General features: G+C 34.0%; 2 protein-coding genes and 1 pseudogene across 3 annotated transcripts in view; 2 read left to right on the top strand and 1 right to left on the bottom strand.

The window, feature by feature from the left end:
• LOC103969133 (tubulin beta chain) overlaps positions 1-1,663 on the bottom strand; it is a 3,773-nt gene extending 2,110 nt beyond the window's left edge. Inside the window, exon 1 of the mRNA XM_009382592.3 lies at positions 1,177-1,663. Within this exon, the coding sequence (XP_009380867.1) occupies positions 1,177-1,570 (394 nt within the window). The 5' untranslated portion in view covers positions 1,571-1,663. The remainder of the gene's footprint in view (positions 1-1,176) is intronic.
• Positions 1,664-4,930: 3,267 nt separating this feature from the next.
• LOC135605252 (O-fucosyltransferase 23-like) lies at positions 4,931-8,200 on the top strand. Of its 2 annotated transcripts, none has more exons than XM_065095127.1 (3): positions 4,931-5,206; positions 6,214-6,396; positions 6,472-8,200. In XM_065095127.1, exon 3 carries the CDS (start codon positions 6,580-6,582, stop codon positions 7,933-7,935), a length of 1,356 nt encoding a protein of 451 aa, XP_064951199.1. In that variant the 5' UTR covers positions 4,931-5,206; positions 6,214-6,396; positions 6,472-6,579; the 3' UTR covers positions 7,936-8,200. The 2 variants fall into 2 exon arrangements, with proteins under 2 accessions (XP_064951199.1, XP_064951200.1); XM_065095128.1 differs by having other exon boundaries at positions 6,214-6,657; positions 6,755-8,200.
• On the top strand, positions 8,077-10,873 carry LOC135604789 (tubulin beta-3 chain-like; annotated as a pseudogene).
• Positions 10,874-21,425: the final 10,552 nt, after the last annotated feature.

The following is a 21,425-nucleotide window of genomic DNA, read 5'->3' as shown; positions in this document are numbered from 1 at the left end:
TTTTAAATGAAACAATCATCAGGGAAATGTATTTGTAATCAATCAAGACAATCTACAGCCTACTCATAGAACGGAAAGACCATTTTATATATCAAACTGAACACTGTTCTTATTTCTTTGGAGGAACAAGACACATAAAAAGTATAAAACTATGCCATAAGTTTCTTGCCTACATGATAACAGAAGAACCTGCAATACATATTGAAGTACTTGAAAATCTGAAAGTTTTAACCTATGATTGGTTATGAGACATAAATAACTGGCTACTGCGAAACATACCATCAAGTATTAGAAGAATGCACAATAGTTAATTATTCTCACAACATGTCCAAAACCATAAAAGTTTATAACCCATATTACTCTAAATATTATTATATTGTGTTAACAATTTGCATCTTTAATACCTGTTTGTTACAATATTTGTAAGATTTTCATTTTTCAGGAAACAACCATCTGCATTTTGTATTATATATATATGAATAAAAGTCCAAACATGTTTCTCATTCCATCATGTGCTTATTCCTGATCTGCCTCCAGTGTTGTTGTGTTTTCAAACATCCACGCTGGGACATCCATGTTGTTGCATTGTAATATTTTACATGACATTTGTGTAAAATATATACAATCAATAAAATTAAACATACTAGACATACAAATCTGTGTAAGTCTTATAATTTCATATTATCATGCAACAACATAGATAGATGCCCACAAATCTAAGAGAATTCAAGCTGGAAACTAAATGCACACAAACCACTGAACAATGAAGTAGATATCTGTTAGTATAACTCAATGTGAAAAAAATGCAAGGACTAACAAATTACCATTAGTTATTTAGTAAAATTTCATTTATTTATAAATTCCAAAATTACACGATATATAAAAAAAACAAAAAATATTTGCACAGTACATTCATATTTATCACATTCATATTAATAAAAAAAATAAAAAGGTGGGGCTGAGATAATCACGCTACTTAAACAGGAAACGTTAATGAAGTACAAGTCAAATGACTGAAAAAAGGAGATCAGTCTGTGTCCATTAAAGATCTAAAGAATAGAAGATGGTTCAACACATTAACGGACATTCTGCATTAGTTACATTCAAAGCAGTAATGTATTCTCAGATCGTGGAAGAACACAAAGCACTACGATATTTCGAAGGAGAAAACCATACCCTGCAAGCAGTCGCAGTTCTCGGCTTCCTTCCTGACAACGTCGAGGACCGAGTCGATGAGCTCGGCGCCTTCCGTGTAATGCCCCTTGGCCCAGTTGTTCCCAGCGCCAGACTGGCCGAAGACGAAGTTGTCAGGCCTGAAGATCTGGCCGACGGGTCCGGATCTGATGGAGTCCATGGTGCCAGGCTCCAGATCCATGAGCACGGCGCGGGGGACGTAGCGACCGCCGCTGGCTTCGTTGTAGTATACGTTGATCCGCTCGAGCTGGAGGTCAGAGTCACCGGAATACTTACCCGTGCCGTCGATACCATGTTCGTCGCATATCACCTCCCAGAACTTGGCCCCAATCTGGTTCCCACACTGGCCGCCCTGAATGTGGAGAATCTCCCTCATCTTCTCCGCCGCCGCCGCTCGCTGGATCGCGTCTCAGGGATAGGTTTCGGGTCGCCGACGGAGCGGGAGAACAGGGGGAACAAAGGAACTCAAGATCTGGGGCCCTGTTTTATAGTAGGGTTGCTCCGATCGCCGTATCGTGGTAAGCTTACCGAAATATACGTGCTCATCGGAGGGCTGAGATGTGTCAAGACTTAAGATCCGCCGATCGGACGCCAAATAGATTTATTCGGGGCAATTTACCGAAAAAAGGCGCTAATGGTGGTTTTTATCCAACAGCGGCCTATATTTAATTTTTACCGGTGGCTTTTTTTTTTCCTGAAAATATCGATAATATCCGAGTTATTTTAAGTCTCATCGATTAGTGGATTCGATCGAACGGAGATTTCTCAATCCGAGTAAGTCGATTCGGATTGGAACCCTTTCGGATCGAGTTAGATCGGATACGACTTCTTACGTTCAAGTTGTACTCAAGTTAAAATCAAATTATATTTTTTTATAAAATTAATATATATATAATTTTAATATTCTTGTCATAATATTTCACCAACAAATATAATAATCTAATTTAGAGTTTTAATGTCTCTATCATAGCATTGATTTCTATCTATATTAGTTTTTAGGGTTGACTGCTAAACTTAAATTTAAGAGGATAAATAATAGTCACGGACTAAATTCCTAATTTTCTATATTATTTTATTTTTAACATACTAAATGATGATATAACTTATAAAGGTAGGTTTTTCCTAGTGACAAGTGATATATAAAAGGAATTAATTTTTTTTAGAGATAAATGGTGTAAGAAACAATTTAAGACATGTACAAATGATTTATTTTAGTTCAAAGAGATAATAAATGAATGTTTGAAATAACTAAGGCAATAATAATAATAATATTAATAATAATAATAATAATCAATGTTTCCCTTTTTTTACTAGATAGTCAAGTAATAAAAAGAAAATTGAAGTATTTTAAATATTAGTTGGTGGATAACATACTATATGTATAGTTTGGTGGACGTTTTGGGACAAAACAATATTATGATGGAGATTTTTTTAAGGTTCTTTATTTGTTAGAACTTACTGTATATGGAGTATTTCCTTAATAGCATAAACACTTTGAATTCTTGCTTATTTAATTCAATGTTTATTAATTTTAATTATTGATCATATCTCTCAGTAATTAATACGTCACTCTTGAGAGATAATGGTGTGTTTGAATTATATTACATTTAATATTAATTGCACATCTTATTTGGTGGTTCCAATTATTTCCAAAATTTATTGATATTGGATCATTTTTATCTTTTTTTTATTTAAATAATTTTGATTAGTTTAGGAGTATTTTAGATATGTTATAAGTTGTCAACATCTTCAATATTTCTAGTTAATTTTAAAAATTAATTTTTAAAAATAAAGAAAATGTAAAAAAAAATTTAAAAAAAATTTGATTTTGATTGAACATGTTATCTCGGTAAGGAAGATCTCAACTTTATAAAAATAGAAAGCCAATTAAGAATAACATTAGAAAAAGACCATACTCAAAACTGTATACTAAAATCAATCCTCCTCCAAATAATGAAAGAGTATATGATTTATTTAATTTCATGTAATTGTAAAATTATCATTTGATGCATTTTCTTGCATTAAAAGGAAGACAAAAGATTGTAATAACATCACTAAATGGATCGATTATTGAAACCTGCTTCCAACCTAAAGTTAAAACTTAAACTGTAACAACATCACTAAATAGATAAATATGTCATAAAATAATTTTAAATAATGACCACACATTTTGATGAATTTAAATTTGACAATTAAAGTTCAAATTTATTGTGATGTCTGACATGCCACAAGACTTCCTAGAAATTAATTTAATTCTTGTGCGTGGTAAACATGTAAGAGAGGAGAGAGGGGAAATAATGAATTGGAGGTGGAGACAGGTGAGATCGTTGAACATTGACCTCATGATTGCTTTGACCATTTAATCTATGTATTTTCGTAAGATTATTGTGCACTTCACAAATTTGGTGCACTTGTTACCTCCATGTGCAGATCTGCCGATGCCTTCCTCATCATGTCTACAGGTGAGTACTAAATTTCCTGTTCACTAGCGTCGTAGATTGCCATTCTCTAACTCTCTGTGCTTCATGCCATGGAGTGACGATGATGTAGTTATCCTTTCGGAGCCGTAATTGCTAACCTTTTGAGTTGCTTACAGATGTTTATGCTTTTCTGTACTCTGACATGAACAGTCGCAAATTTCTTCTTCTAGTTGATGCATAAATGAATACCTTTACAGTGTGGTTTTCACTCGTCTTATTGCTGTTTTGTTTGCCTTATCCAGTTATATTAAGTGTGTTTGGAACATTTGCCTACCAAGTGTTTGTGAAATTTCCCTCCATGCTCGTGTTGCAATAGATCTTCAGAAGAATAAGTTAATTACATGCTCCCCTAAACTTACCAGTATTAGTTAATCACGGCATCTGCATGTCCGACGCATCCCAAAAGAGAGAAAGATAGGGGATAGAGTTGAGGAACACTTACACATCAAGGTTCATTGGAATTGGAGGGTTGACCCTCATAGCAACGTAGTTGACTGCTCGGTCGAGCAAATACTTGATATCATGGACGGTGGGCTGTCATTGTTCAAAGAGGAACACACGTCAATACTGCAGTATAAAGATGATGCATCCCCTCTTCCATGGGGAGTTAGGTTCAAGGTGCGGAGGTAGGCGGCTGCATGCGGTGCATTGTACGACGAATGATGCATGCTTATTGTGTCAGACAGCTACACTGTGTAATGCTCACAGGGATCCTGTGACAGAAGCTGTAATCTTATACCTGTCAAGAAAGATTTTGCACAATCTTCGTGGACTGTCATTGGTGAACATTGCCAAAAGATACATGAGAAAGATACCTGTTAGATGAAAAACAACTCCGGAACATATATTAGGTATGTATCTATCTACCAAATTAAAATTTTGGAATTTGTCTGGTATCAGACAGAATAGGCTATCAATTTAAATCTTATATCTGGTCTCTTTCTATTTAACAAAATGTTTAATTATTATTTATGTGATGTCTTTCTTTCTATTTAGCTTATTAGAGGTCACCACTGCGCGCTCACACAAGGATGATCAAAGTCTACAAAACGCACATGCTGCGGTAATGAGTTGTCATCGAGCTTCCGGTCTCCGCTCCTTGGTCAAAGAGACAGAGAAGAATTAGGGAGCTTTTACCAACGCCTGACCACCGTGGCCGTGACTAAATTCCAAAACTTACCACCACAATGATGAAGAATGGGTAAAGATGGGCATTTATGGCAGCCCCAGAACAGGCCTGTCGACAGTTGGTGTCCACATGCCAACTGTTCCGCTTCCTTATGTTCCTTTTCCATATATATTAGCCCTTGCAGACCCCTGAGAGAGAGAGAGAGAGAGAGAGAGAGAGAGAGAGATGAATTTATTTGCATTAGCCCTCCATATATCATGTACTTTGGTTCTGGAGCTGGTCGTGAGGCCAAGGTTGAAGCCCTATTAATTGTTGTTTCCACTTGTGTGCGAGGGAGAGATTGCCCCACCCTTCTGCCCTGTGGGTTGATCTGGTTTTTCAGCATTAAAGGGGTTGTGTCAGGGTATGTTCTTGATGATGCAATTCTTCATATAATTGATTCATTTATTCTTTCATGATGTCTTTCTGTTCCTCTACCACGTTGAGATGCCTTTTTTCAGGGTCGCCTAGGTTTTTTCTTTTCTGACTATTTTCTAGGACTCGAGGATCGGAAATTTTCCCTCTGTACTGAGATGTGATATTCCGAAGAACTTTTTTTTTTATACAAAAGTCGCTCTTTTTTTTTTTTCCCTCATGAAGGATTCTGTCTCTGATTATCGCTTTTTCTTTTTCTTTTTTTTCTGTGTGGATACTTTCTGCCTTTTCTTTTTGTTTGTGTAATTGCAGGAAATTGGTTCTTTGGAACGGAAAATTCTGCCTTTTTGCCTTGTTGGTATGCAATTTCTATTAGGCCGTTCTTCTAATTGATGGGAGGTCTTCCACTTTCATTGAGTGTTACCAAGATCTCCTCGAATTGTGTTGTGGATCGATGTGTTCTACGGGTAGAGCGGTTTTGTTTCGTGTATCTGAAGGTTTTTGTTCAGTCTCTTTTGCTAAAATGGATTTACCTTCTCTTAGGAAGTTGTGAGAGATGGGAGTTTTCCCAGTGGGATTATTTCATTTTGAAGAGATCATACTGACAAGTGGTTTTGCATGCCTAGGATTATTGTCAACTGCTGTATTTTATCAGCAATTTGCAGATTATTATGTAGGATTCGATTAGAAATATTGCTTTTGCTCTTCAAGGAGATCAGTTGTTTGATCTTAGAACGGTGTATTCATGAATCATATTGATTTGAAAACGGATAAGAGTGGAACTTGGTTTTTTTTTTAGTTCAGAGTTAGAAATATTGATTTGTATTCTTGTTTTCAACAAGAATACAAGAATGTCAGATTCTGAAAGTTCTGTGCTTGGGACTTGCAGAACACAAAAAAGACCGTTGAAGTTTTGTTCATTTTTTAAAAATCTATTTTCACAATAAGAATATAAGAATGTGCGGTTTCTAAAAGTTTTGTGCTTGAGACTTGCAGAACACCACAAGATCATTGAAGGATTCCATTTCCAAGGATTGGGATTCAGATATATGGCACCATAGAAACTTGAACCTTGGTGCATCTTTGGTCCATTTGGTGAGGGCTAAGGGTTTCTGGGTATTTGACATTTGGCAGGTTTCATGAGTTGACTTACAAGGGGATTATGAAAGATTTGCTAAGGTCTGATTTCAAGGGGTTGATCTTAATGCATTTAGTGTTCTTGAATTTCTTCTGATATAATTCTTAGTGAGACAGGACTTTGAAGGAAATTTAGACAGCTTATCCCTGCATTTGAGGTGATGCAGCAAGAATGTCAGGAGCATAGTGGTTCTTAGCATAAGAAAGGAATCGAGCAAATTAACAATGAGTTTTGCAAACACTGAATTACTTAAGCTGGGCAGTCGCTACATGAAGTGTATGGTTTTTAGATGCTTCATCCTGGTAATATTAGTTCTTGTGTTCACAACTGTCATTTATCCATTCACTGGATCCAATTGGCTTCCATGGAGGACCTCTAATTGGATTGCCATGTCTGCAGCTTCTAACTTGCAGCATGCTGTTAGGAGAGACAAGTTCCTTCAGGTTCCTCAGATTATTTGGGGATTGAACAATCAGAAAATAGCTTTGGCCAGGGCATGTTTGACTGCGAGATTTCTGAACAGAACTCTTCTGATGCCTAGCTTGAGCGCATCCCTATTCTACAAAGAAGTCGAGTTGCTGAAACCTATGGCATTCGATAAGATATATCAATTTGACAAGTTCAATTGTCTCTGTGATGGATTTGTCCGGTTGGGACGGTATTCTGATCTTTTGAATCATAGCATGCCATTTGAGATCCAGAAGGGAAGTGGTAGGAAGTGGACGAAAGAAAGAGATCTTGATCAGTTAAAACAATGCAGAGAGGAGTCAGTCGACAATTCTGAAGTTATTCGCATTGGGGGAAAGAATCCCTTCCTTTGGCATGACCATTGGCCAGTTAAGGATTATGCAAAGATCTTCCAGTGTCTTGTGGTAGTCGACGAGATAGAAGATGAGGTGGCTAAGGTCATCTCAAAGATCAGAGAGGTAGGTAGCAAGGTCAGATATAAAATCGATGCTTCTCAGAATGAAGAAATTGCAGATAGCTCACTTGGCCAGCATGTGCCTTATGTAGCTGTTCACATGAGGATAGAGAAAGACTGGATGATCCACTGTAAGAAATTGGAGCAGAAACTGAGAATTGAACAAATCTGCAGCAGCAAAGAGGAGATAATGGAAAGAGTATCCCAAATCACCAGCATACAGCAGCCTGTTGTGGTTTATCTTGCAGTTGCTGACACCCTTTTAGAGGATGATTCAATATTAAGTGGATGGAACGATGGCCTTCTTCCTTTAGAGAAAAAGAGGCTGGGAGTCTGGGGCATATATAAGAAGTACCCTTACCTTATACAGTCTGCAATCGACTACGAAGTATGCTCACGAGCAGATGTTTTTGTCGGTAATAGTTTCTCCACATTTTCCAGCCTTGTAGTACTATCTAGGACACAGAAGTTGATAAGGATGGGGTTCACAAGCTCATGCTCAGCAGAGGTTGGGTATTCATCTTATGCTTACAATCTATTAGGAGAATCTGGTGGAGCAAAAAGATGGATGACAGATATGTCTGCCCCTGACCTTGTGGGCATAAGCTACGGGACCAATAATATCTCATGCTATAGCAACTGGAACACAAGCCTTTGATGTAAAACTAGTGCAGAGGAAACAGTTGTGTGTATATTTGACAAAGAAATTCTTTTGTTCTATAGGATACCAGTTTTGGTGCATTTTTACTTGGTATCAGCTGTTTAGTTTTGCATTTCCAGTGGCCAATCATCAATTCGGATGGTGCTGATCTCACTACAGTTGTTATTTGGTGCTGATAAAATGGTTTGGAACCTATTTTGTTCATGTTTTCTATCATCTTTCTGTTATTTGGTAATACAACATCTGTTATCAAGTTAATGTACATTATATGGTCGTAAGCCTGTCATAGATGCCTGTCTCTGGTTAGACATCAGTCATAATTTGGAAATAGGTGTCTGAGACAGTTGTGGAGCCACACAATGGTACCCTCTCTGTGCATCAACTTGTTGAGAATGCTGATGAGTGTTTGGTCCTTGACAATGAAGCACTGTATGATATCAAGCTTCCTAACCCCACATGTGAGTACTACTTGCTTCTTCAAATTCTTTCATGCCTGCTGAAGATTTGCATTTTTTCTGACCATTTCTATAGAAGGAGAAATTATGGACACTGATATTATTTTCTTTTGGCTAAAATTTTGTAATGCTCTCTTTCAAACCTACAAGTCTGATAAAGTTTTTGTGAGTCAAAAGTAATATGTAGTTGTTGATTTCTCCCTTATCTCTTTTTCACTTGATCCATTTATCTATTTCCTTTTTCTGTTAAGTCTTGGGTGCAAGTCATTTTCTGTAACGGAACATGTTATTTAAAAATCCAAAATGCATGCGTTAAGACATTTTTTACCATTTAGCTCCTTGAATCTTGAATAAATGTTTCCATTCCTTGGGTTCAAAATTATTTTTCCAATTTGCATTGTGGCTTTGATGTTGTTCATTGATCCTATAGCAATGTGTCATATATTTCAGTTGGTGATCTTAAACACCTTATCTCTGCTACAGTTAGTGGTGTCACATGCTGCCTTTGATTCACTGGCCATCTTAATTCTGGTCTTTGGAAGCTTGCTGTAAACCACTTCTTTATGGTAGGGTTTGCACTGCAACCCTGACCTCCAGGGGCTCACAGCAATACCGAGCCCTCACCATTCCTAAATTGACCCAACAAATGTGGCATGCCAAGAACATGACTTGTGCAGCTGACCCGAGCCCCGGCTGGTATTTAACTCTGCCTCAGCCATGTTGTGAGAAGAGGAGCAAAGAGGAAGTTGATGAGCAGATGCTCAATGTCCATAATAATAACTCTTCCTACTTCAAAGAGTGGATACTGAACAACGTCCAAGTGTAGTGTCTGTGACATTACGTTCCACCGAAGGGGCGTGAAGATGGCTTCTACTTCTGTTGGGAAGTTGACTTCCATCCAGGTTATGTTTGGGAGGGTTAGTGAGCAGTTCACAGCCATGTTCAGGAGGAAGGATTTCTTACACTGGTACATTGGAGAGGGTATGGATGAGATGGAGTTCACTGAGGCAAAGAACAATATCAATGATCTGGTGGCCAAGTACCAGCAGTACCAACGTGCCACAGCAGATGAGGAAGAGTATGTGGAGGAATGATTAAGAGGAGTTGGCCGCCTGGGTCGTGTCTATCATGACAGATGCTTTTCCTTCTTGTGACACAGGATGTGTGAGGGATTTGGCTTCTATCTGGAGACATGGACCTTTGTTTGTTTGGCTGTTGTTCATCCTTATTGATGGCATATGTTGTGTCACAAGTTGCATGTTGAATGGATCTTTCCTTCAAATGAAAATAAAAGATATGTAGAAAAGCTCTAAACTTACATCCCCGTTCAATTATCCTATAAATTGCTATTGTCCAGTGCAAAGCGTGTAATGATGATTGTTCAGTGACTATATATCAAACATCATCATGTCGGGAAGAAAAGGTGACGAACTCAGGGTCTCTAAGCTCCTAGTTTACCATTACTTGAATGCATATCTATATTTGCATATTCTAAATATAGTTTGAACACCACACCTCCCACCCTCGGCAACGTTTCATCCTTTCCAGTGTCTGCAAGTCCATTCCTTAGCTCATTAGTGCATCTTGTAAATGTCAATGTTCTAGATTGATACCAAGTTTTGTGACAGCTTTGATATTTACATCAATACTGATTCTTTTGCAGATTAGGTGTTTCAGTCTTTGTGGTGAACTCAGTTGATAAGGTCCAGCTGAGAAGAAAATTCCTTAAGACTGGTATTTATGTGTTCTCAACATGGAATAGAACTAGCAGAACCTTATCCTTCTCTTTTTTGACTACTGCTATCATTTAGAAGTAGTCAAATGCTTTCGCAGAGAGTTATATTTGATTTCCACCTGAGACTATGCTCATTACTCCTCCAGAAAGCATGCTGTTTTGGAGGATGAGGATCCTACAGAAGTCCACACTGCTTCCATATAACATCATCCTACATAGGTCTTATTGCTCACTGGAATAAGACATAGGTCTTATTGCTCACCCTCTTCAATAGTTCCTCCCTTTTGTCAAGGAATAATGAGATTTTGATCTCGTGGAGCCCACTTTGAGATGCTTCACCACAAACTTTTTTTTTTTTTGCCAATGTTGAGGGTCTTCCAATATTCCACCTCAAGAGGCAACTCTACTTTCTTTTTCTATCCCTTGTTGATGATATAAGCATCCATGTGTTTGATGAGCAAGTTAAGCTAGGCACAAGCTGATGGTCCAAGAACTTTCTTACTGACATTCAACACAGGCTCCAATCAAAAGACCCTTTACAGCTGGTGATTGGTACATGGCCATGGAATCCCTAATTGGTGGGGTTGAAAGACCATTAATTAGACACTCCACCATACTGCAGAAGGTTGACAGTATGAGTCTTTGATATCTACCACTTAATCAAGCAAAATTATGGAAGAAGTGTCATGCTCTTCCAGTTGTCTGTTAATGTGTCCTTTAAGTGAACAGAGGTCTCATCCAGCTACATGATTGAATTTTGATTTTTGGTTTGCCTTTATATTTTTCAAAAGCTCATATTTTGGACAGAATACCTGCGGGGCAGAGAGTGCTCATGCAAATGCCAACTTCTGTAAGTACATATGCAAATTGCTGAAGGATGTGTATATTTATAAATATGCTTATCTCATAATCATGTAACCGTAGATGGCACCACTAATAAAGAGTTTTCTTTTTTATCTCATTCAGTGCAGTGGATGCACACCCAGCTAAGGAATCTGCCTTTGAAGGTAGGTCATATATTGAAGTCCAGGTATCAACCTTTCTAAATCCCTACCAACTCAACCCAACATACTCTAATTTGCTTGGACAGCTCTAAGTGATGGAGCAAATGCAAAGCATAATATTTTTACAAGAGCTAGTGACAAATTAACCAAGATCTAGTTTCAGGCAATCATAATAAGAATAAGAAAAATAGCAGTGGTATATGTGAAAATATTTAAGTGAACTCTGATATTAGCCACATCCTATATCAATGTCCAAAGCAGTTAAAAATAAATGCTTTGTTTCTCTTGTAAAGTTCAAGGCAATGTGAAGGTCTCTTGATCATGAATTTAATCCAACTAAAACATAAATCCATATGTTAATAAATAATGACAAGTTGTGGGCAGATTACTACTCTTTTGGTCTGCCAATATAATCACTCATAAATCTGCTCTTCACATGTGGCACAAAAGTAGAGGTGCAAAATGTTGGTTTGTATCACTGAACTGGTGCAAATGCTTTGTTGCAGTTTTCTTTATACGATCATTGTGATGATGACATGTGACAATTTTATGATATGGAGGTCTCTGTTTCATATGCCACTGTGTCTGATTGATTATACGGATTCAACAGTTAAGTTCTTATGATAGTCTAATATTGAGTAGTTATAGAGAGCAAATAATTTCTTGTATGCTAGCTTGAGATTTCCATCAGTGACATGACATTAATAATGTATCCTATAGTTCCCTGAAAAGTCATTACTTATCGTTATTAATACAAATACAATAACTCATGAGAAATTATTCGTTTTATATGGGTTTGTATGGTTTTACTCTTATAAAGTGGATCCCAATAGATGTCACTAAGAATAAAGGATGACTATGATACTTATAAAGTTTAGATTTTCTTATTTTTCGATCGATGTGAACTACAAGTGTTCATCACCCCATTATGTTTTTGTTATCGTAATATTACAATATAGCCTCAGTTGAATTTTATCATAATCCAATAAAAGTAGGTAAATTAATTTTCATAGTGAAATGAATTATTTGTATAAACTTGATTAGGAATTCATCATCTTTGATGGAAACAAATCTACAATAACTGTTTTTTTCAGATTTTTTTTTTGATGTTTGCTACATAATTTTTTTAATAGTATAAGAAGATGATAAAAGGAGACCTAACAATATTTTATTAAAAAAATTTATTGATGAAAAAAATAAAATCTTATTAAAAAAATATAAAAATTATTTTTGATTATTATTATGTATTTCTACCATCGACTTAAATTAGAATCATATACTATATGACTTATATAATGTTTAATAAATATACTTTTAAATATTGAATTTAAGATTTTGATGATAAAATCAATTGATGAGTTTACGAGATTAATATGTTTTTTAGATAAGTAACATATGAAAATACTTTAATCATAGAATCGAACCATCGAAGGGCTATATATTGAGCAGGAGAGTCGAATGTTGTGTCGAGAAATTATCATGACGAAGAATAAACATTGAGCTAGACGAAGATTAAACTTTATGCTAAAGTTCGAGCATCATATCAGAAGAATCAGATTTTGCACCAGAAGATTAGATGTTATAGAAAAGTCAACATGCCGATGGAATAGATGATATACCAAAGAAAAATATGATATACTCGAAGTTTCGACAAAGTGTTGAAAGATCGGATGATATGTCGGAAGAGTGTTAACATGTCAAAAGCTTTGTAATATGCTAGATGTGTGATTGATTTATCAAAATCTTAATCGATATCATTTTTTATCAATTTAAGTCGATACTGGGATGAAACAAAACTCACTTGTCAAGAAAATCATTGGGCTTGAAGCGGGCTAAATTGGGCTAGTTAGAATGTTAAATTGGTGGCCTAAACCAAGTTTAGGCGATGGTACTATTGTTAGGATACCTGGAAGAGCATTACATGTACAATAGAAAAATAAAATAGAAATTTGTTTCCTAAAAATAGATTTATATCAGATCATATGCAACGATTGAGAGCGAAAAACTCGTCAAATTAAAAACTACATAAGATGTGAGACGATCTCACCTAAGGGAACTCGTATATTCCTAATTTACATATCTCAACCCATGGACGAAGGAGATCTCAAGTTCTTCTCTTTAGGGGTGATCCACACGGTCTTGAAGCGACGATGCACCTCCTCTTGCGACGTATTTTTTTCTCACCTTCGTGCACCACCACCACATAGTAGGGACAGTCATTCTTGCTACCCTCTCACACCTAGGGGGGGTAGTCGGTTGAGGAAGAAGTAGGGAGAGAAATCAGGGAGGTGGCAACTAAGGGGTTTAGCCTTATAATACTTTTAGTCCCATATCCCTTTTTATAGAGAACCCATTTTACTAAACCTAATGGATTCTACCCTATTGGGTATTGGATCTCTATCCAATTACCCTAGCATATTAGATACCAGATCTCCATCCAATTATCCCTAGCTGAATGAAAATTAGATCTCTATCCAATCTACTTGAGTCTTACTCTAATCAGATTATCCTGGAGAGCTCTTTCTTTCTCAATTCGAATTACCCTAGCTAAGGATTTGCTTGAGTAAGAACACACAAAATATTCCTCTTATGATATTGAGAGCGGATGATCCTCTATTAACACTCAATTGCCCTCGTAAGATTGACTACTACTCTTGATGACTAGTTGTGCTAGATCTGAAACTTTCAGACCCATTACTCTGATATTAAAGAGTGGGGTATTCATACAGGACATCCTTCGTGTTTCAAGTCTAAGGATCAAACACACAACTGAGACTACGGAATCGTTGTCTAAAGATAAGGTATTATTAACTATCTGACATTCTGTAAGCAGATCAATCAGTGAACTCATTCTTCAATGAGCACTTATACTATATTCATAGTGTCCCCACACATGTAGCATCAGTGAACTCATTCTTCAATGAGCACTTATACTATATTCATAGTGTCCCCACACATGTAGCTATGAGACTAGCTACCTCCATCATATAGGCGCATATATATTACACCGGTTTGTCCAGCTATCTTGATATCCTTCTCGAGTAATCTCTGACTAGAAATATTTAGGGTCTATGTATATAGGCATATTGGTCTTATTATCATGATCCAATTCCCATTACAAAAATCTATGAACATCACAATATATCTATCATGTAATATAAAGTGAGAAAATATAATAATAATAATAACAAAAAATATTGTGTAATGTGTTACATATTTCATCACTCACGTGATTGGCTTATAGGGCACTTGTAATTAGCAACTATAAGGCCCAAGCGATAGTACTGTTTAAGTTAACTGAAAAGTACTATTATGATTTATTAACTTTTTTGACAATGGTACTACCTATGGTGATAGTAGTACCACCCAAAATTTAAAAAATTATAATGGTATTACCGTCAAAATTTAGAATTGAGATTGTTAAAAGTTATAATAGTAGTATCACCTGTACTCCAAAATTTTATAGATTAAATTTTTAGTTTTATTTTTGAAGTCTTTTGGTGCTTATAAATATCATACTCTAGCTTGGTTGATAGAGTATTTATTCATGAGTCAGTGAAGTGTTATAAACTCTTATTTTGAGCACAATTTGAGTCTTCTCATCCTCTTGAGTCTAGTTGAAATTCTAAGTTGTAGAGGTGAGAGATCTCTTGTGTAAAAAGAGAGTGTAAAGGTTATCCCTTAAGCTTAAAAAAAAAGAAAGTTGTAAAAAGAATAGTTAACCTTCATATATTGGAAATAAGATCGATAGTGAAAGTCAATAGTAGAGGAATGAGGAGTAGATGTAGGTTAGAAAAATCAAACCATAAATTGGTTTGCCTCTCTTTACTTGCATTTTTTACTTGTGACTTAGTTTTACTCTTTTTACTCACAACTTTAACATCATCAATGGAGTTTCTAAAACATGTTAATTTTTCAATTAAGTTTTAAAATTGATTAAAAAAATACTATTACACTAATTCACCATCCCTTTTAGTAATATTAAGATTATAACAATTGGTATTAGAGCAAGAATCTATCAGTTGGATTAATACCTCAGAGAAATCGAATGACTTGTCAAGCAATTAAGATATTCACTCCATCACTCATCCTCTTATATTCAATAGGACGGACTACATTTATTGAAATACTAGAATTTACTTTCTATGGATTTTGATTTATAAAAAAATATCAAAGGTTTTCAAAAATTTTCTAAACTAATGAATGAATAGAATAATTTTGAAAAGAGAATATTTTTTTTAAATGTTAAAGCTATAAATACTATATTTTATGCTTTAGATAAAAATAAATTTAATTGAGTTTCTACTTGTAACACTATATATGATATATGAGACATACCTAAAGTTACTCACGAAAGCACAAGTAGAGTAAAAAAATCTAAAATTAATCTTTTAGTTCATAGTTATGAATAATTTAAAATGAAACTAAGCGAATACAAGTATACTTATTTTACAAGTGTTATTAATAAATTAAAAATTTTAGTAAAAACTATATTAATCTTAAATTTGTAAGATTTTAATGTTTTTTCTCAAAAACTGGGGTCTAAAAGTAACAACGATCTAAGAAGTAAAAGACTTAAATAACCTTCCTCTTGAAAAACTCATAAGATCTTTAATGACTTATGAAATAATATGCAAAGCTTATGATGAAGAAGAGGAAAACCTTTTAAAGAAAAGAATGGATATTGCTCTCAAATTCAAAGGTTACTCGAGTGAGAGCTCAAGTGATTATAATGATGATGAAGACATGACGCTTCTTGCAAAAAGATTAAAAAATTTTATAAGGAAAAATAATACAAAACTAATAAGAAGAGAAGGAAAGACTAAAGATGAGCTGAAGAAAAATACAGTCATATGCTATAAGTGTCAAAAGCCAGGTATTTCAAAAATAAATATCCATAATTAAAGAAAAAGTCATCAATCTAAAGAAGAAGAAGATATTTAAAATAATATAAAATTAACCAACTCTAAAGTGAAAGAGCAAATCAATGAAAAAGAAGTGACAAATTATGCCTTGATAGCTTTCAACATGTGGTATTTGACTTGTCCAAAACTTTCTCATTGCATGTAAAATTACTTGAAGTATGTCATGATTTATATAATAAACTCAAAAAGATTAATAAGAAATATAATTCACTAAAAAAGGATCATGTAGTACTTATTAATAAATTTGATATATTAAAAATTATGCATAACAAATATACAACATCTTATACCTTTTGCACTAAATGTGAAGATTTAAAATAATCTAATCTTGAACTTAAAAAGAAGTTATTTTAAACATGACATGCTTTGGAAAATATAAAAACTAATCTAATTGCCATGAATGCTAAACTATAATATTGTTTAAAAGAATCAATCCATAGTAATGATATAATAGAATATGAAAACAAGTTTCTTTGACAAATATTAGAAAATTTTAAAATTAAAATAAACCACTTGATATATTTCTTACTAAACAAAGTTATATATTTAAAAAAGAATGTATCGATTTCACAAGTAGTAGCACATATAAAAAAGTCAAATAAATTTGTAAAAGGACCCATGCTATATATTCCTCCTAAAATTAAATATAATTTTTTTAAAAAAATTTAATCACTATGCTTACATGCTCTCTTAACAAATATAGTCATCCTAGATCGAATAAGCACGGGGGGTGATTTTATTCAATAAAATTGTATCGGAAATACATTTGAACTTAGAGAAAGGGTGAAGTGGAGTGAGTAGCCAAATCAACAAGCAATATAAAGAAAAAGGCAAAAAAGAGAGGGCACACCGATTTTATAGTAGTTCGATTCTTGTGACCTACGTCCACTCTCGATTCCTCCTCCGTTAAGACCATCAGCTTCCACTACCAATCTTCTTTCAATAGACGAAGATCAATTACTCTCTTACAACCCTTTTCTCCTTTTCATATATTCAAGAGATAACCTTTACAAGCCACTCACCCTTTTCTTAAAGTAAAACCAAAATTTAGAGCTAGAGGGGAATTCTAAAGGAATTAAAACAAAATTTTCATACTATTTTTGTCCAAGTTCTTATTCCGAGCAAGGATGAGTGGGGTATTTATAGGCTCAAATGGATTCAAATTTAGAACCAAAACGGTCTCATTCTGGGTCTTCAGGGTACTGGCAGTACCACCTCCTATTAGACTGACAACTGGCGGTACCACCGCTTGTCAGCTTGACATTGGGCGGTACCACCACTCAGTCTGACATCGACACTAGTATCGCCTGACATAATTTAGGAGATTATGTTTGGGCGATACCACTGCCCAGTCTGGCAGTGCTACCACCTGACCCTTTTATGGGTGATCGAATGAGCCTTCTACTTGGCTCAATTGGCCTCTAATTAAGTCGGCATTGTTTTACCCCAAAACCGACTCAATTAGATCTAAACTAACTTGATCTAGGCACATGATTACAAGTATGAATTTTATGTTGTCTGGCATGTCATTGGTTCATCCGACACTTCGTTTGATCTTTCGACATATTGTCCAATCGATATGTTGACTCTCGTAACTTCCAATCTCCTTAACGCAATGTCTAATCCTTCAGCCCGATGCTCAAACTCATGACACGAAGTCCTTCTGACACATAGACCATTCCTCTGGCCTGACATCTAATTTTCTGACATGTTCCACTTTGACACAACGTTTAATTCTTCCTGCTTTAATCGAGTTGTCTTTCCTTGATCGAGATTTTAGTCCTGCATCACTTAAATTGATATTAGATCATAATTTTATCAAATGATTTCATCATTAAAATTCAAGATTCAATAATCTTCCTCTTTTTTATGATGATAACTAATTAATGACAGAGTTTAAACTAACTCCCCATATCAATATGCCATATTGAAAGAAAGTTTGATAAAAAAATCATAAGAATTTTATTTATAATTTCAAATCATAATGATAAATTCAAAATATAAAATCATCATTACATGGATGATTCTAAATTATCATACATAATTTTAAAATATAAAATTATATCATACGCTGCATCATCATAATTTCTTCCCCTTTGTCATTAACAAAAAAGGAGAAGTGCAATTAACAAGTTTTTAAGCTAGCAATTTAGCAAGATTTACATCACTTTAGAATGAACATGCAAACTAACAAGTTGTTGAGATATGAAGTTAAGTAAAATTTTTTACTTCTTGAGATGTGCAAGATAGCAACTTTTGTTTCTTGATATGGGCAAGCTAGCACTTCTCTTTAGATGTGCAAGCACTTTTGATTCTTTTGAGATGTACAAGCTTAGCAATTTTATTTTTCTTTGCGATGTGCAAGCTAGCAAGTTTTTCTCCTTGAAATGTGTAAACTAGTAATACTTTCTTCCATTTTGTTATTATAAAAAAGAAGAGAAGAATATAATGTTGTAATTCTTTTTTCCTTTACATCAATTTTCAAACAAAGATAAATTTACATCAATATTTCAATCATAAAAAAATGAAAGATCAAGTCATGAATAATAAAAGACCATGTGTCATTTTTAACAAATCTTTTCTTTTATAAATAGAAGGAATGATATGAAATAATCTTGATTTAAAAAGAAAACTCAAGTCATAAAAATCAAGAAATCAAGATCATGATCCGAAAAATGTATAAGTAGAATTTATGCACATGCCTAAGTTTAACATTCAAGCTAGCACTTTTTGCTTCTTTTTTGCAATGTGCAAGCTAACAATTTTTCTCTCCCCCTTTTGTCATAAAAAAGAAGGAAAGAATACAATGATATAATTTTTTTCTTTTACATCAATATCCAAATTATAACATAAGATATATAAATATAAATACAAGGCAATTGTATTTAATAAAATTCAAGTCATAATCATCAAGAAGTATAGTGATATATCATGGTTTATCTCTTTTTTAGCAAATACCAAGAAGAATCGTAGGAGAACAATTAATGAAAAATCTTGATTCATATAAAATTTTAGATTATAATTTTGAGAAATCAAAAGAAACATAGGAGAACTTGATTTATGCACAAAAAATCTCAAGTCATCAAGATCATGATTCATAAAAAATAAATCTCAATTCATAAATATTAAGGTCATAGTTTGTTTACACAAGTCTCTTCTTCGATAACTTGGTAAAAAGAAATCATCAAAGATGGTAAAGATTTTGATTCTCATAAAAGATACCTCAAGTAAAGAAATAAAAAAAAAGTTCATAATTGGGTTGGAAAAAGCTCATTCAAATTCAATTTGTCAACTCTAAACTCATCATCAAAATTACTTGTCTTACATTTAGAAAATTCATTAAAAACAATATACATTGATTCCTATGAGATTAAAAATAGCTAAAATTCTTTATTTTTAATTTATGTGATTAATTTTATACTAGCATGTCCTAGTCTTCCATACAAAAGTATTGCATCATCATTTAAAATCGGAAAGCAATATGAAAATCATCAAGATTAATAGATTATTGCTTATGTAATTATAAACCATCTTCAATCAAAAGATTTATTATAATAAAAATCACCAAGTTTCAATCATGATCTTTCCTTTATTATTGTTTCTTATAGTAATACATTTTTCTTCTTTAAGTGAATATAACTCTTCGTACTTTGTACAAAGAGTTAACATACAATTGTCATTCTTAATTTTTTTAATTTTTCAAAATAACTAGAAAGAGAAGCATATCCTTTTTTTTATATTTTATATTTCTTACTAATTTAAAAATAACTCATGAAATACATCAAGTAATTTTATAATAAAATAAAGGGATTTTGATTGAGTTGTTTACCTTGTTATCGAAAGTTATCAAAGCGTAGTTCGTTATCTCGTCTTTATTAGTTTGCTCCTCGTTTTCGGATGTACTCGTTTCATCTCATATCACCTTGAGTACTTTCTTCTTCTTTTGTGCGAGCACCTTCTTCTTTAGTTGCAGACATCTGCTTTTGAAGTACCCCAACCGATTGTATTTATAGCAAGTTATTTTATTCATTTTAAGTTTATTTTTATTTTTAGATTCTTGTTTTATGAACTTCTTAAATTTTATTTGGAGCAGTTTAAGGTTATCATCATCATCACTTGAGTTTTCTCCTAAGTGGTCTTCTTTTGTTCTAAGTATCAGATCCTTTCTATTTTTTGGAATGTTGTTCTCATATTCATCATGTTCGATACAAGTCATTTTATAGGTCCTTAAAGATATGATAAGTTTTTTAAGTGAAAAATTTTCAAGTCTTTTGCTTCTTGTATTGCCATTACTTTTGGATCTCAACTTTTTAGAATGGATCTTAATATTTTATTTACAAGTTAAAGATTAAATTTTTTTTTACCAAGTGCTTTTAAACTATTAACAATATCTATAAACTAGGTGTATATGTCTCTTATGGTTTCGCTTGGTTCCATTCGAAACAATTCAAAACTATGTATCAAAAGATTAATTTTAGAATCTTTAACTCTACTCGTGCCTTCATGTATGATTTCAATATATGTCAAATATCATGTACAGTTTCACGTATAGAAACATAATTAAATTTATTTTTGTCTAAAGTACAAAACAAAATGTTCATTGCTGTAGCATTCAAAGAAAAAGTCTTCTTCTTCTTCAAATCATTCCATTTATTCATTGGTTTAGAAGACTTTTAAAAATTATTTTCAATGATATTCCATAAATTGAAATCCATAAAAAGCAAGAAAACTCTCATTCGTGTTTTCTAATATATATAGTCCATCCTATTAAACATAGGAGGACGAATGATAGAGTGACCCTCTTGAAAGCCAGAAAAAGTAATCTCTCTTAGGTGTTAAACCAAACAGAGAGAAACTTAGCTATGATACTAACTGGTATGACTAAATTAGCACTAAGAGAGGGGGGGGGGGGTGTAAATTAGTGATTTCATAGAAACATCGACGATTTGAAAACTTCATTCAATAAAATGCGTTTGAACTTATAGAAAGTGTGAAGTGGAGTGAGCAGTCAAATCAATAAGTAATATAAAAAAAAAAGGCAAAGAAGAGAGGGCACACCAATTTTATAGTGGTTCGGTCATCGTGATATGTCCACTTCTGATTCCTCCTCCATCGAGATCAACGACCACTATCGATCTTCTTTCAATAAGCAAAGATCAATAACCCTCTTACAACCCTTTTCTCCCTTTTATAGATTCAGAAGATTACATTTATAAGCCACTCACCCCTCCCTTAAACTAAAATCGAAACTTAGAGCTAGAGGGGAATTCTCAAGGAATTACAGTAGAGTTTTCACACTATTTTTGATCAAGTTCTTGTCTTGACCGAGTAGTGATGAGTGGGGTATTTATAAGCCCCAAATGAATTC

The sequence above is a fragment of the Musa acuminata genome, chromosome BXJ2-2 (genome assembly GCF_036884655.1).
Source record: "Musa acuminata AAA Group cultivar baxijiao chromosome BXJ2-2, Cavendish_Baxijiao_AAA, whole genome shotgun sequence".
Lineage (NCBI taxonomy): Eukaryota > Viridiplantae > Streptophyta > Magnoliopsida > Zingiberales > Musaceae > Musa > Musa acuminata.
This window is presented reverse-complemented; position numbering and strand designations above follow the sequence as displayed.

What these genes read in the sequence shown, in the direction of transcription:
- LOC135605252 (XM_065095127.1), top strand. Translation starts at nt 6,580, where the DNA reads ATGAGTTTTGCAAACACTGAATTACTTAAGCTGGGCAGTCGCTACATG.